The 12,646-nt window shown below is 46.0% G+C and overlaps 1 protein-coding gene across 2 annotated transcripts; it reads left to right on the top strand.

Annotated features, from left to right (window-relative positions):
- Positions 1 to 5,145: 5,145 nt before the first annotated feature.
- Positions 5,146 to 12,414, top strand: EDN1 (endothelin 1). Of its 2 annotated transcripts, none has more exons than XM_081517991.1 (5): positions 5,146 to 5,895; positions 7,455 to 7,623; positions 8,963 to 9,121; positions 9,278 to 9,391; positions 11,171 to 12,414. In XM_081517991.1, the coding sequence occupies exons 1-5, from the start codon at positions 5,832 to 5,834 to the stop codon at positions 11,271 to 11,273; spliced, it is 609 nt and encodes a 202-aa protein (XP_081374117.1). In that variant the 5' UTR covers positions 5,146 to 5,831; the 3' UTR covers positions 11,274 to 12,414. The 2 variants fall into 2 exon arrangements, with proteins under 2 accessions (XP_081374117.1, XP_081374118.1); XM_081517992.1 differs by having other exon boundaries at positions 5,380 to 5,895; positions 7,458 to 7,623.
- The last annotated feature ends 232 nt before the right edge of the window (positions 12,415 to 12,646 follow it).

The following is a 12,646-nucleotide window of genomic DNA, read 5'->3' as shown; positions in this document are numbered from 1 at the left end:
TTTTTATTACACAGAAGCTGATAACGAGGAAGGACCTTTGGCTTATTTTTTGCCATTCTATATGAGACACAAAAGAAACTTTTTTCAAATAGAGACATGGTTGACACATGACATTGTGTAAATGTAAGGGGTGTGGTAGGAGAAGCCGATGGCACCCCACTCCAGTACTCTTGCCTGGAGAATCCCAGGGACGGCGGAGCCTGGTGGGCTGCAGTCCATGGGATCGCTAAGAGTCGGACACGGCTGAGCGACTTCACTTTCACTTTTCACTTTCATGCATTGGCGAAGGAAATGGCAACCCACTCCAGTGTTCTTGCCTGGAGAATCCCAGGGACGGCGGAGCCTGGTGGGTTGCCGTCTATGGGGTTGCACAGAGTCCGACACAACTGACACGACTTAGCAGCAGCAGCAGCAGCAGCAAGGGGTATGGTGTGTTGATTTGATACATTTATATGTTGCAAATTATTACCATGATAGTTAGCTAGCACCTTCATTATATCACATGAATATCATTCTATTTTTGGGGTGAAAACATTTGAGATCTACTCTGTTAGAAACTTTCAGCCATAGAACACAATATTGTTGACTATAATCACCAGGTTATACACTGCATCCTCAGATCTTACTCATTTTCCAAGTTTATATCCTTTGACCAACATCACTCCCATTTCCCTCATCTACCTCACCTCCATCTCCTGAAAACCACCATTCTACAGGAAACTCTTCTTTTTCTTTTTTAGCATTGAGCAGAATTCCCTGTGCTACACAGTAGGTCCTTGTTGGTTATCCATTTTAAATATAGCAGTGTGTACATGTCATTCCCAAAGTCCCTGACTATCCCTTTCCCCCATCCTTCCCACCTGGTAACCAGAAGTTCATTCTCTGAGTCTGTGAATCTGTTTCTGTTTTGTAGATATTACATTTCAAATACCTGTATTACAATATTATATTAGCTTAAAGTGTACAGCAGAGTGATTTGATATTTTTATGCATTACAAAATAATCACCATGATGAGTCCAATTACCATCTGTCAGCATACAAAGTTATTATGATAATAATAATACTATTATTAATATTATTAATTATAATTATCTTATATAATTTAATATATAATTAATTATATATTTAACATAATCATTTGTTGAATATATAATTTATAGAATTCATTATTATTAATTTTATATAATAATTTTATACTTATTATTAATAATGTTATTAATAATAAGCATATTCCCTGTGCTGTACATTAAAGCCCCATGGTTTATTTATTCCACAAGTGGAAGTCTGTACCTCTCAATCTCCCTCTCCTATTACACTCTGCCCTCTCCTCCCTCGCCTCTGGCAGCCACCAGCTTGGTCTCTGTATCCATGAGTCTGTTTTGGTTTTGTTATTTTTGTTGTTGTTTTTAAGACTGCACATGTAAGTAAAATCACACGGCATTTTCTTTCTCTGTCTGACTTATTTCAAGTAGCATAATGCCCTCTCATTCTAGCCATGTTTCCATTTATGGCTGAGTATTGTTCCATTACACACCCCTGGAATAGTACATGTATATCTATACGCCACACCTTTATGCATTCATCTATCATATCAATGGATTCTCACGTTCTATGTTTTTAGATGCATAGGATGAAGCTGTCTGGAGCACCATCCTATTTCCTGTGCTAAATACCACTAGATTTTGACAGAAGGAGAAGCTGTCTGTTCATGCCTCCTGGAGGTTGTACTATGTCACAGGGTAACACCTGCAGTGCACAGTCTTTCATAACAGTGCTATGCAAAGTAGGAACTTAAAACAGTCAACAATACATGACTGAACTGGTGGCCTGGACAGCTTCACTGAGCCCACACAAAACCAGCTCCCTATTCCTTATGCTCTCTCCCAGCGACCTAACGGCCGTTGTTTTTTTGCTGAGCTCGATGCCACATCTCACCCCAAATTTACTGGCTTGGCAAATTTGCAAATTTTATTACGCAAAAGTTGAGAAAGAGTGAAGCTGAGGAGTGCTAAAAACAGTACTCTTTGCTACTGTGTAGCATCTGTATTTGGGGAGCAGGGTGTTTTATTTATAGCTATCTATTAATACATTAGCAAAAGATACAGAAAGAAACACACACACAAAAATAGCTTTATCAAATAGTTTCCAGTGTTCAAGTGTAACATTAAAAGCAAGAACAGCAACAGAAAACTATTCTATTGGGGAAGAAAAGCCATCTTCTTGACCTCTTCTCTCCCTTCCCTTCCCTTTCCTCTCTGAGCTGGACTGTGGCTGCAAAGAGCCTTTGACCTGCTGGGTTCTGGAGGGCTGGGCTGGAGCCTGGGGCCTGGGGAAGGGAGATAGGATCTCCCCTTTTATTACTTTGTCCAGTGACTTTAACCTTCTCTCCTCCTCCCTCCCCAGCCAGCCTTCAGGGGGAGAAGCAGTGGCAGCATCTAGCTTGTAAAACTGGTTTTGTTGGGGTTCTTCCTCTCTCCCGCTCTAACTTCTTGGAAAATGTTTTGTTGGGCAGCTGCCCTGCAGAGAGCTGCCTTTTCTGCAGTTGGAAGGGGCTCCCACTTCCTCCTCCAGTAAGCAAGGAGGGAGGACAGACACAGCCACTGTCCCAAGATGCACAAAGAAAAATGGAAACACACACACACACACACACACACACGTACATTCATGTCTGTGTGCATCCTGGAAACTCTAGATACAAAGAGATGGGGGCTGGATGGGCCTTGGAACCAGAGGACCCTCCCAGATCTGAAACCCCATGCATTGACTTGAACAGAAGGTCTGGCGTGCTGGGAGGGGGGCAGAGGCTGCTGCCTACATTTTGTATTTATAATTTAAATAATTCACCAGATGACACAATCCAGGAGGGGAGGGCAGGCTGTGGGAAGCTATGTGGGCAGGTGCATTTGGCTTCACTTCTCCACCTTATTGCTGGGTGCTGCTGGCACCCGCAGGGGCAGCCTCACCAAAGTGAGGGTGGTTAAGAGATGGGCTTCCTTGCCAGAGGGTATCCCAGGCTGGACCCAGAGAGACTGGGAGGGGCTGGGCAGTAGTTTCTGGGGAAAACAGGTAGGTACTAACTGTGGCCAGTGTTTTGTTAAATTTTCAGGAGGTTAAAAAAAAAAAAGAGAGAGCTGATGCGAAGAGCTAACTCTTTGGAAAAGACCCTGATGTTGGGAAAGATTGAAGGCAGGAGGAGAAGGGGACGACAGAGGATGAGATGGTTGGATGGCATCACCGACTCAATGGACATGAGTTTGGGTAAACTCCAGGAGTTGGTGATGGACAGGGAGGCCTGGCATGCTGCGGGTCATGGTGTCGCAAAGAGTCAGACATGACTGAGCGACTGAACTGAACTGGAAAAAAAAAAAAGAATGGGGGTGGGATATATTTCCTGCGGAGACACATTGCCCAGGGCACCTCTCCCTCCTTGGGGGAAGCTTGAATCCTGTGAATGCGACTCAGGTCTTCTCTGCTCTTCTGGGTCCTGCTGGTGGACCCAGCAGGAGGTGGGAAGACACTGGCCAGAGCTGAGGCGGGCAGAGCTGGCTCCCTGCCAGGTGTCAGCCAGTCCTGGGGAGGCGGTGGGGGGAGCTGTGCCCTCCTTGGCCCCCAGGGCAGGGCGGATGTCAGCACACAGAGGAGGAGGCAGAGGGCCCAGGCAGAGACCCCTGGGTGGAGGCCTCTCCTGTGGGGCGGGGAGGCAGGGTTCCTGACTCTCCCCCATCTCCAGCTCTTCCACGGCTGGTTTAGGGGACAGATCTCATAATGGATCTGATCCTGCTACTGTCACTGTCCCCCCAACTGTGACCTCCTAGGAAGTCCGGGAGACCAGTGTGCCCAGGCCCACAGCTTAGGTGTGGGGACAAAAATCTGTCCTTGTGATTCTAGAGTAAAGAGGAAGCAGAGAGAAGGCGGAGGAGGTGGCTCTGTGGAATTCTCCTGAGCATTAGAAATGAATCCACGTTCGAACCTCCCTGAGGGTGGGTGTGTGGAGGTGGATTTAGGGTGACACACGATGAGGAAATGGAAGAAGCATCTATTTGATGGTGTCCCCAGGAGTGAGACACAGACATGTCTTTCTCTGGGGCAGGAAAGATGCTGTAAATTTATCCCAGGGGCCTAACTCAGCCGCACCGGGGACTTTGATGAAGCCAGGAAATTCTGGGCACCTCAGCTGTCTCACTTGAAAAATGAGGCTAATTGAAGAGGCCAAGTGTCTTGTGTTCATGTTTTGCTTTGCACATGACAGCAGCTTGTCTCCTCCTCGGTTAACTGCCCTGTGGGAACCTCAGGGGCTATGTCATGGTTACAGAGGCAGGAAATCACTTTGAAAACATAAACACATTATTATTAAATGTGAGGTATTATCTGATCCCTTATTCAATGAGGGCATTTCCTCCTTCCCAACACGACCCGCATGGCATGTTCACCTAACCCTGTACAAGGACACTCCTTCGACTTACAAGCAAAAGCCAAAGGAAAACAAAGATCCAGAAAAGATGTCCCGATGTAGGGAGTACGTAGGCTATTCCGAGGGGCAGCCTGCTTTCTGTGTCAGGCGTCAGCCCGTCCCTTCCTAAGCTCTCTCCTCAGGTGGCTGCCTGTCCTTCTGTTACTTATTTGGTAGCAGAGGCTGTGCCTTTTTGTCCTAAAACATCAGCCCCTGTAGCTCTCCGTCTCCCCCTGGCGTTCCTCTCTGCCTATTTCTTAAGATTGGTGCCCCACCCCCTCCAAGGTGAAGGGGACCCGAGGAAGGGAAGAGGGTGGATACAAAAATAAAAAGTTCATGGGGGTTTCTAATCAGCAATCCTGAAAGGATTGGGTATGTGCCTAAAAGGATTCTTTCTTTCTTTTTTTTTTTTTAACTTCCTTTCCTTGCCAATCCTTCTCCGATCTTTCCCACTTGTGGACGCAAAGAACTCGAGCCCGCAGACTCGAGGGGAGGGGGTGGTCAGAAGTCAGAGAAACGTGTGTGGATCTATCTGCCAAGATAAACTGACCCCGAGTTGGTGGGGAGAGGGAATGGAGGGAGAGAGTCCCCCGGTCTGATCAGCACGAAGGAATCATAGAGACATAAAAGGCAAGTGAAGCGAACAACAATTAAAAAAAAAAAAAATTCCCCCCGCACACAACAATACAATCTATTTAAACTGGAGCTCATACTTTTCATACCAATGGTATGACTTTTCTGGAGTCCCTCTTCTGATTCTTGAACTCCGGGGCTGGCAGCTTGCAAAGGGGAAGCAGACGGCTGCGCGCCGCACGGGCAGGTTTACCAAAGGTCTCTCTCTAATGGGTATTTTCTTTTTCTTAGCCCTGCCCCTGAATTGTCAGACGGCGTCTGCCTCTGAAGTTAGCAGTGATTTCCTCTAGAGCCCGGCCTTATCTCCGGCTGCACGTTGCCTGGTGGTGACTAATGACACAATAACATTGTCTGGGGGCTGGAATAAAATCGGAGCTGTTTACCCCCACTCTATAGGGGTTCAATATAAAAAGCCGGCCGAGAGCTGTCCAGGTCAGACGCGCTCCTGCCTCCGAGCTGGGACCGGCGCCTCCAGGGTCCGCGCGCCGCCGCCGCCGCCGCCGCCGCCGCCGCCGCGTGCGTCCTGGGACCGCTCGCTCTGCCCCTCTGCCGGGCAGAAACTTCTTTTTTTCTACCCGTTAAACAGCAATCAGGCCGAAGTACCATTTTGAGGTCCGGAGAACCCGAAGCGCTTGGAAAGAACTGAAGCTGATTTTTTTTTTCCCTGCGCTTTTTCTTTTTTTTTTTCCCTTCGAGTTTAGTTTGCAGGGGGAAAGATTTTGAACACCCCCCTTCTTCCCCTCCAGAATGGATTATTTCCCCATGATTTTCGCTCTGCTGTTTGTGGCTTTCCAAGGAGCTCCAGAAGCAGGTAGGCACGGTGACTTGTAAAATTCCTGAATGCTGCGGTCTTTTTTTCCACCTTAATGCTTTTCTTGCTTCTGTTTCTCCCACTGCGTTTTATGACTGCCGCTCAGAAATCAAGTGCGGGGGAGTTAGTGCTCAGAGCTGCTGAAGTTTTCTAGCATGGGGGAAAAAAATCTTCTGTGGAAGACCATTGCTCCTCTAGCATTAAAATGACAGGATTATTATTGCCTAGTGTGTTTCTTGGTTTTTAAAAATATAACTTAGAGACAAGGTGTAAGTTAGCTAAATGTGTGTTTGCAGTATTTCTGTTCATACAGGTAAAAGGACATATAGGTATTTATATCTTATTCAAATACTGTTTTAATAGTGTGTTAATGTGTAAAATATTCATACTTTTCAACTTGAAGCCAAGGAATTTTATTCAAGTCATTCAAGTAGTGTATGCACGCTGAAGTCACCTGCAGAACAGTCTGGGGAAAAACCCCTCCAGGCGGTTTCAGGGCAAAGCAGATGTTTTCTTTAAAAGTTGTCATTATTGACTTCAGGTTTCTTTTGGCAGGTTTTTGGCACTCACAGCAGTGTCAGCTCCATTTCCAGTGTTATTCACCTGTCCTGGGAGGGGAGCAGGAATAAATCTTGGCTACCGAGGGATTTAGATAGTGTGTGAGCACCTGCCTGTTTCTCTCTTTCTAGGGTCAATGCACTTTTTTTGTCTTTTCGTGACCCCGACTGAAGAGAAAAGGATGTCAAGGGAATGAAAATCCTGGAATGTGTCTGATCATTTGAAATGTACGAAATTGGGCAGATAAGCTGCAGGGCTAACTTGTCAGTAAGAGGAGGCAAGGCTGCCGTGAGGAAGGGGGAGCTGGTAGATCCCACGCATGCCATCCTGCTCCCGGGACTCAGAATCCAAAGCCCACAGAACCTCGTCTGGGTTCCGAGAGCGGCTGCTTGGTGATCCCTTCAGTCAGGGGCTTGCCTGTACAGCTGACTTCTCTCTTTCCAGTCACCTCCCTGAAGCTCTGGATTTCCACCCGAGTTCTAGAGGTGCCTCTCTCCTGAGCTACTCCGTGCCTTAACACAAGGTGGGAAGCCGTGGGTACTGAATGGAAGGTCATCCCACCTGGGGAAGTGGCTCTGAGTCTAGGGAAAGGCAGTGTGACTGGCTTAGTTTCAGGTTTTTCGGTCACCGGCCCATTTTAAGCCACAGTAGGCTGCGCTCTGTCTCGTGTAGAAGCCAACCTAAATGTCTCATAAGCAGTGTTTCTAAGTATTTCCTTGAAGGCCGCGTCCTTCGTGGGGCTGGGAAGTCCCTTTTCAGGTGGTTGTCTCCCCTGCACTTGTTTAATCTCTCTGAAGGCAGAGAAGCCGGTGGCGACACGGGTGAAGTCACGTTCAGGGGGAAAAATCATCCTTTCTCCTCTGTGTTTCTTGCTGGAGGCGGGTGATGTGCTTCATCTGCTTTTACCTGCTCTGCTGGGTCTGGCATCCAGGCTGTGGCCCGTTTGCCTCCGGGCCTCGGAGCAGACACCTCCCTCTGACCTGCTGTCTGTCTCTCCCCAGCAGTCCTGGGCACCGAGCTCAGCGCAGGAGTGGAGAGCGGTGGGGAGAAGCCCGCTCCTGCCACACCCTGGAGGCCCCGCCGGTCCAAGCGTTGCTCCTGTTCTTCCCTGATGGATAAAGAATGTGTCTACTTCTGCCACCTGGACATCATTTGGGTCAACACTCCAGAGTGAGTCTCTAGAGGGCATCCTTACTCTAGGCTTTCTCCCCTCTGGCTCCACGGGAGACCGGAGCCCAGTCTCTCTGGTTACTGTCTTGTGTGGTCTCTGAAGATAGCATTACTGACCACAAGAAAGTGCCTCCGTGGGCAAAGCACCCCTCCGGAGGGTGTCGCACATCTCTGGGGGGAGAAACTTCGTATCGGGCTTAGGGGTAAATGTTCTCACATTCCCAGGGTTTAAAAAAGCCGCTGCTGAGGTCATATGTGGGTTAGTCCAACCTGTGCTTCTCATGGGAGCGTAGAGACTTAAGAGGCAGAAGTGATGACAGAGACTTACAGGCTGTCTCCTCATTTTACTTATGGAAAAAACTAAGACCCAGATTGTTGAAGTCATTTGCAAGGATGAGTTTGTGCGGAGTGAGACCTGGAACTTGAGTGTCCCGACTCCTTTGTCCTTGCCCTTTGGAAAAGCCTGTTTCAAGACAGCAGTAGGAACACTGCTATCAGGTTTCTCTTCTGCCTCCAGAGTGAAGAGAGCAGTTTCTCCCCTTACTCCCCGCAAAGTAATTCACTCATCAGAAGGAACTGTAAACAAAAACGCACTGATTGTACCTGCAGAGTCCTGTTATAGCGAGGATGACCAAAATCCAAACAAAATCAAATCAAACCGAACAAAAACCACGGCAAGCCTAATATTTAGTAAGGTGATACTTCCAAGGGGAGGACTTTACTCCTTGGGTGAGAATCACAATGAACACATTGGAAATTACTGGAGAGGCTTCTGGCAAAGAGTCCTTCTACAGCCACATGATAATTATCAAAATCACCTGAGGTGTGTAGATATGGCATGAACCGAGTTCCAAGTAGTGTGTCTCCTCCAGCCTCCCTGGGGGCCCCTTTGAGCATATCCACATATCACTTGAGTTGAAAATCGGTTTTCAAAATCTTGTGAGTCATGGTTTTGCACAGAAGTCCCCCGCCTCCCAAGAGCTGTTAACCAAGTAGAGAGAAAAGGAAGAAAATATGAAACAGATACCAAAGCAGAAATGTCATAATTTTGGCCAAAAAAGAAGGCTGCTGTGTCAAGAAGAAACTGAACTATGTTGAGAGTTGACATGGAATGTCATTGACTTAGAGAAACTGATTTTCTCCCGGTTGGGTCCACACCATCGGGGCCATGGATGGGCACCTGGTCCTGACTGTTAGCACCTTTGACTTTGAGTTTCATTACCAAATGCTGTGGCATGCTCTCCTTCTGTCTTAGTGGAAGGAGGTTGCCCCCAAAGAATGCAGCCTTTGGAGGGGATTAATTACGCTCATATCTTCTGTTTCTCTCTTTCCATAATAGGCATATTGTTCCATATGGACTCGGAAGCCCGTCTAGGTCCAAGCGCTCCTTAAAGGACTTCTTTCCTACAAAAGCGACAGTCCACAGGAAGAGATGCCAGTGTGCCAGCCAGAAAGACAAGAAATGCTGGAATTTTTGCCAAGCAGGAAAAGAACTCAGGTGAGTAGAAACATCTTTGTTTTTGATCAGCTTTTTGGCCTCCTGACCTTCTTCCTCTTGTGATGCTGTCTTCTTGTTTTAAAGAAAGCATCAGAGACATTGAGAACAACCAAAGTTCCTATTGCTGAAATGTTCTCCCTATCTGTATGTTGACAGGGACCAAGACTCCATGGAGAAAACCTGGAACAACCAAAAGAGAGGAAAAGACTGTTCTAAGCTCGGAGAGAACTGTCTTCATCAGCAGCTAGTGGCCGGAAGGAAAACAAGAAGGTAAGAGACTCTTAGGAACAGCTGGCCCCATCACCTATAAGCAGTCTCCAGTCATTCTTACCTCTGTGGGAGAAAGGCTTAGAAGACAATATAAAGGGAAGGGAGGAAAGGGAGCTCTCCGTGTTCTCCAGATTTAAAAGAGCAAAAGAATCCTTCTCAAAGGTTTTTTCATGTAATGGAAACGAACAGAAAATAATAATTTCCAAGTCGGTTCGTTAACAGTGGTTTACATAATGCGGTCTGCTGCCCTTTAGCACACACACCACTCATCCAAACAAAATCTGTCTAGGGACACCTCTGTCATTTGGTCACATCTAGCTTTTGCATCTCTGAGTCAATATATTTACAGCTTTCCCTGAGAAATTAAAAATCATTTCAGGGAAAATTTATTTCTTTTAATCATGTATAATCAAATTCTTCAAAAACATAGCAGTTATTCAAATGGCCAAAGGGGAAAAAAAAAGTCATTAGGTAGGGTTGGTGAGAGTTAGAACATGTCGTTTTTCAGGTTTATTTATTTACTTTTTTAATAGGGAAATGCATTTGATGGAGACACAATGTCGTTCTCAACAGCTTTCTTATTTCTTAATCAGTCATGAGCTGGGATCTGGATTAGTAATACCCCCGGGTTTCTCTGAGGGGCTCTATAGTGATAAACCTTCCACAACCTAAGCATCTTGAAATTCACAAGCTGTGGGGAGGAATCCTGCTTTCAGATCTGTCCTATAGTCTATGATTCCCTCTCATGGTCTGAGGCATTTTTTCCTAGAAATCCAGTGGCAAGAAATTCTAGGATCCAGGTGTTCTGAGCACAGGCCAGGAGGTCATGGCCGACTTCTGAGTTGTTTACGACTGTCTGGGGCCATGCTCAGCACTTCCCATGTGACCTTGAAGTCTCCATATTTATGACCTCAGGCCACTAGTGCTCCTCTGGGCTTCCCTGGTGGCTCAGCTGGTAAAGAATCCACCTGCAATGCAGGAGACCTGGGTTCGATCCCTGGGTTGGGAAGATCCCTTGGAGGAGAGCATGGCTACCCACTCCAGTATTCTTGCCTGGAGAATCCCCATGGACAGAGGAGCCTGGAGGGCTACAGTCCATGGGGTTGCAAAGAGGAGGACACGACAGCACAGCACAGTGCTTCTCCAGATGGCAAGATTATGTAAACCACCATTTCTGAAATGACTTGGAAATTATTATTTTTTTCTATTAGTTTCCATTACATCAACTATTAAATCAATGTTAGTGTTCTTCCCACCCAAAGAAAACACTAAACCTGCAAAAATGATAGTTTTTAATTGCCATAAGACGTTTGCTTTCGGTCCTGCCTGTAGGCCTTCTCGTTTTGAATTCCTTTCCCCCTCGAAGCCCCTTCCAATTCCTTATGTGACTGAGAATTTGAAACCTTTGCTGAGTAAGTGTCTCCATACAATCCCACCAAAGTTGAAACAGCGCTTGGAATAGGGCTAAAAAAGAAAAGAAAGTATCTCTAGTCCACCTTAAAATCGTGCTTTAAAATTTCTTTAATTCCCAGCCCCTGTAGATGTGACCACATCACCCCTCTCCTTGCTCACTGAACCCTGCCTCACCCTAGGCATCAGAGGCAGTTTATTTTCATTTGAGGTTAGTAGAGAAGCACGTGGTCGTGGTTGAGGGTGAAAGTTGAGGATCCAGATTTAGATTTGTTTGTGCCAGATTCTAATTTTAGATGTTTCTTTTGCCCAAGAATGATTTTTTCTAAAAAAAAAAAAAAATTATTTTCTCTTGTCTGGTTTTAATAGGTTGGAGGCCATCAGCAACAGCATCAAAACATCTTTTCGTGTTGCCAAGCTGAAAGCCCAGCTCTCCAGAGATAAGAAAGTGACCTACAATCGCGCTCACTGAGGGCAGGTTTTCTGGGCCTGTCTGAAGCTCCTCGTCCACGGAGAGCCCTGGGCCTGACTCTGCGCGCTGCCCACGGGGCTGGGATCAAGGCAAATGCGTCCTGACTGGTCAGATGATTTCTTGTTCCAGACTGGCAGGGGACCAGCGCCCTGGGTGCAAGCATTCCAGGAAAGCTTAAGGAGCACCCTCAGCCAGTCTTCATTTGTCTCCATCAGAGCTGACTCTTTTCATCCATATCTCCTCCATGGGGGTGTCAATGGGACCCACAAAGAAGACAAAGAGACCCAGTGACCTGCAAATTGGGATTCCTCCTCCCGCCAGAGGAGGAGAGGAGATTCCACTTGTGGGCGGAGTTCCCAAGAGGGTCCGAAGGGAGTGTTTGTGTCTCACTCAGGCGCCTGGCACATTTCAGGGAGAAACTCCAAAGCCCCGAGAAGATTTTTCTAAGGAATGCACAAATTGAAAACACTCGAAGGACAAATACTCGAGTTAAAAAAAAAAAGACTTGTTTTTCTAACTCGTAAAATGCAAAACTGAAAGAAACTGTTACTACTGAAAATCAGAATGAGTTTCATGCATAGGAGACTACCTCAACTGTATTGCACTCTGACAAAGCATTTCCCACCTTTAATTATTGCCTCCCCAAACTCTTCCCCCCCACCAAAAAAAAAAAAAACCCATCCTAAATCCTAGCCTCATGGAATTCTGTCTAATGCATCAGTAGTAGATATAACATTTTCGTGGTCATCTACTAGCTCTGTTCCCTAAGGAAAAACGAAAAAATCAATTGAATCAGGAGTTTCCCTTACTTACCTTGATTTTTGGAAACACAGTGGTATAGGGTTGTTGTGGAGAGATAGTGAAGGGTAAACATTGGTGATGCTTTAAAGCAGTAAAATTATTTTCCTTTATTGGCTCATGGAAGAGGTTGGATTACATTTTGATGTACTTATATTTTTATAGATATTTATATTCAAACAGTTTGTTCCTTATATTTACCATGTTAAATATACGTTTGGGCAGGCCATATTGGTCTATGTATTTTTTTTTAATGTATTTCTGAATGAAATTGAAAAAATGCTTTGTTTTGCCTGTCAAGGTAATGACTTTAGAAAATAAATATTTTTTTTTCCCTACTGTAGTGATTTTGAATCATTTCTGAAATTGCTGAGAGGTGAGCCACAGTGGTAAGATTCAAAAAGGGGAATGATTACAGATGGTTCCTTGGAAAGGTGGCAATCAGAAGGAAAAGAGACCTTAGCTGATGACAAGAAGTTGATTTATATCTTAAAAGGTGCTTTAGATTGCATTTGTGAAGCTGCTCAGTCGTGTCTGACTCTTTGTGACCCCATGGACTGTAGCCTACCAGGCTC

This window comes from Giraffa tippelskirchi, chromosome 8, assembly GCF_054371585.1.
Source record: "Giraffa tippelskirchi isolate mGirTip1 chromosome 8, T2T-mGirTip1v1.2.pri, whole genome shotgun sequence".
Taxonomy (NCBI): Eukaryota; Metazoa; Chordata; class Mammalia; order Artiodactyla; family Giraffidae; genus Giraffa; species Giraffa tippelskirchi.
This window is presented reverse-complemented; position numbering and strand designations above follow the sequence as displayed.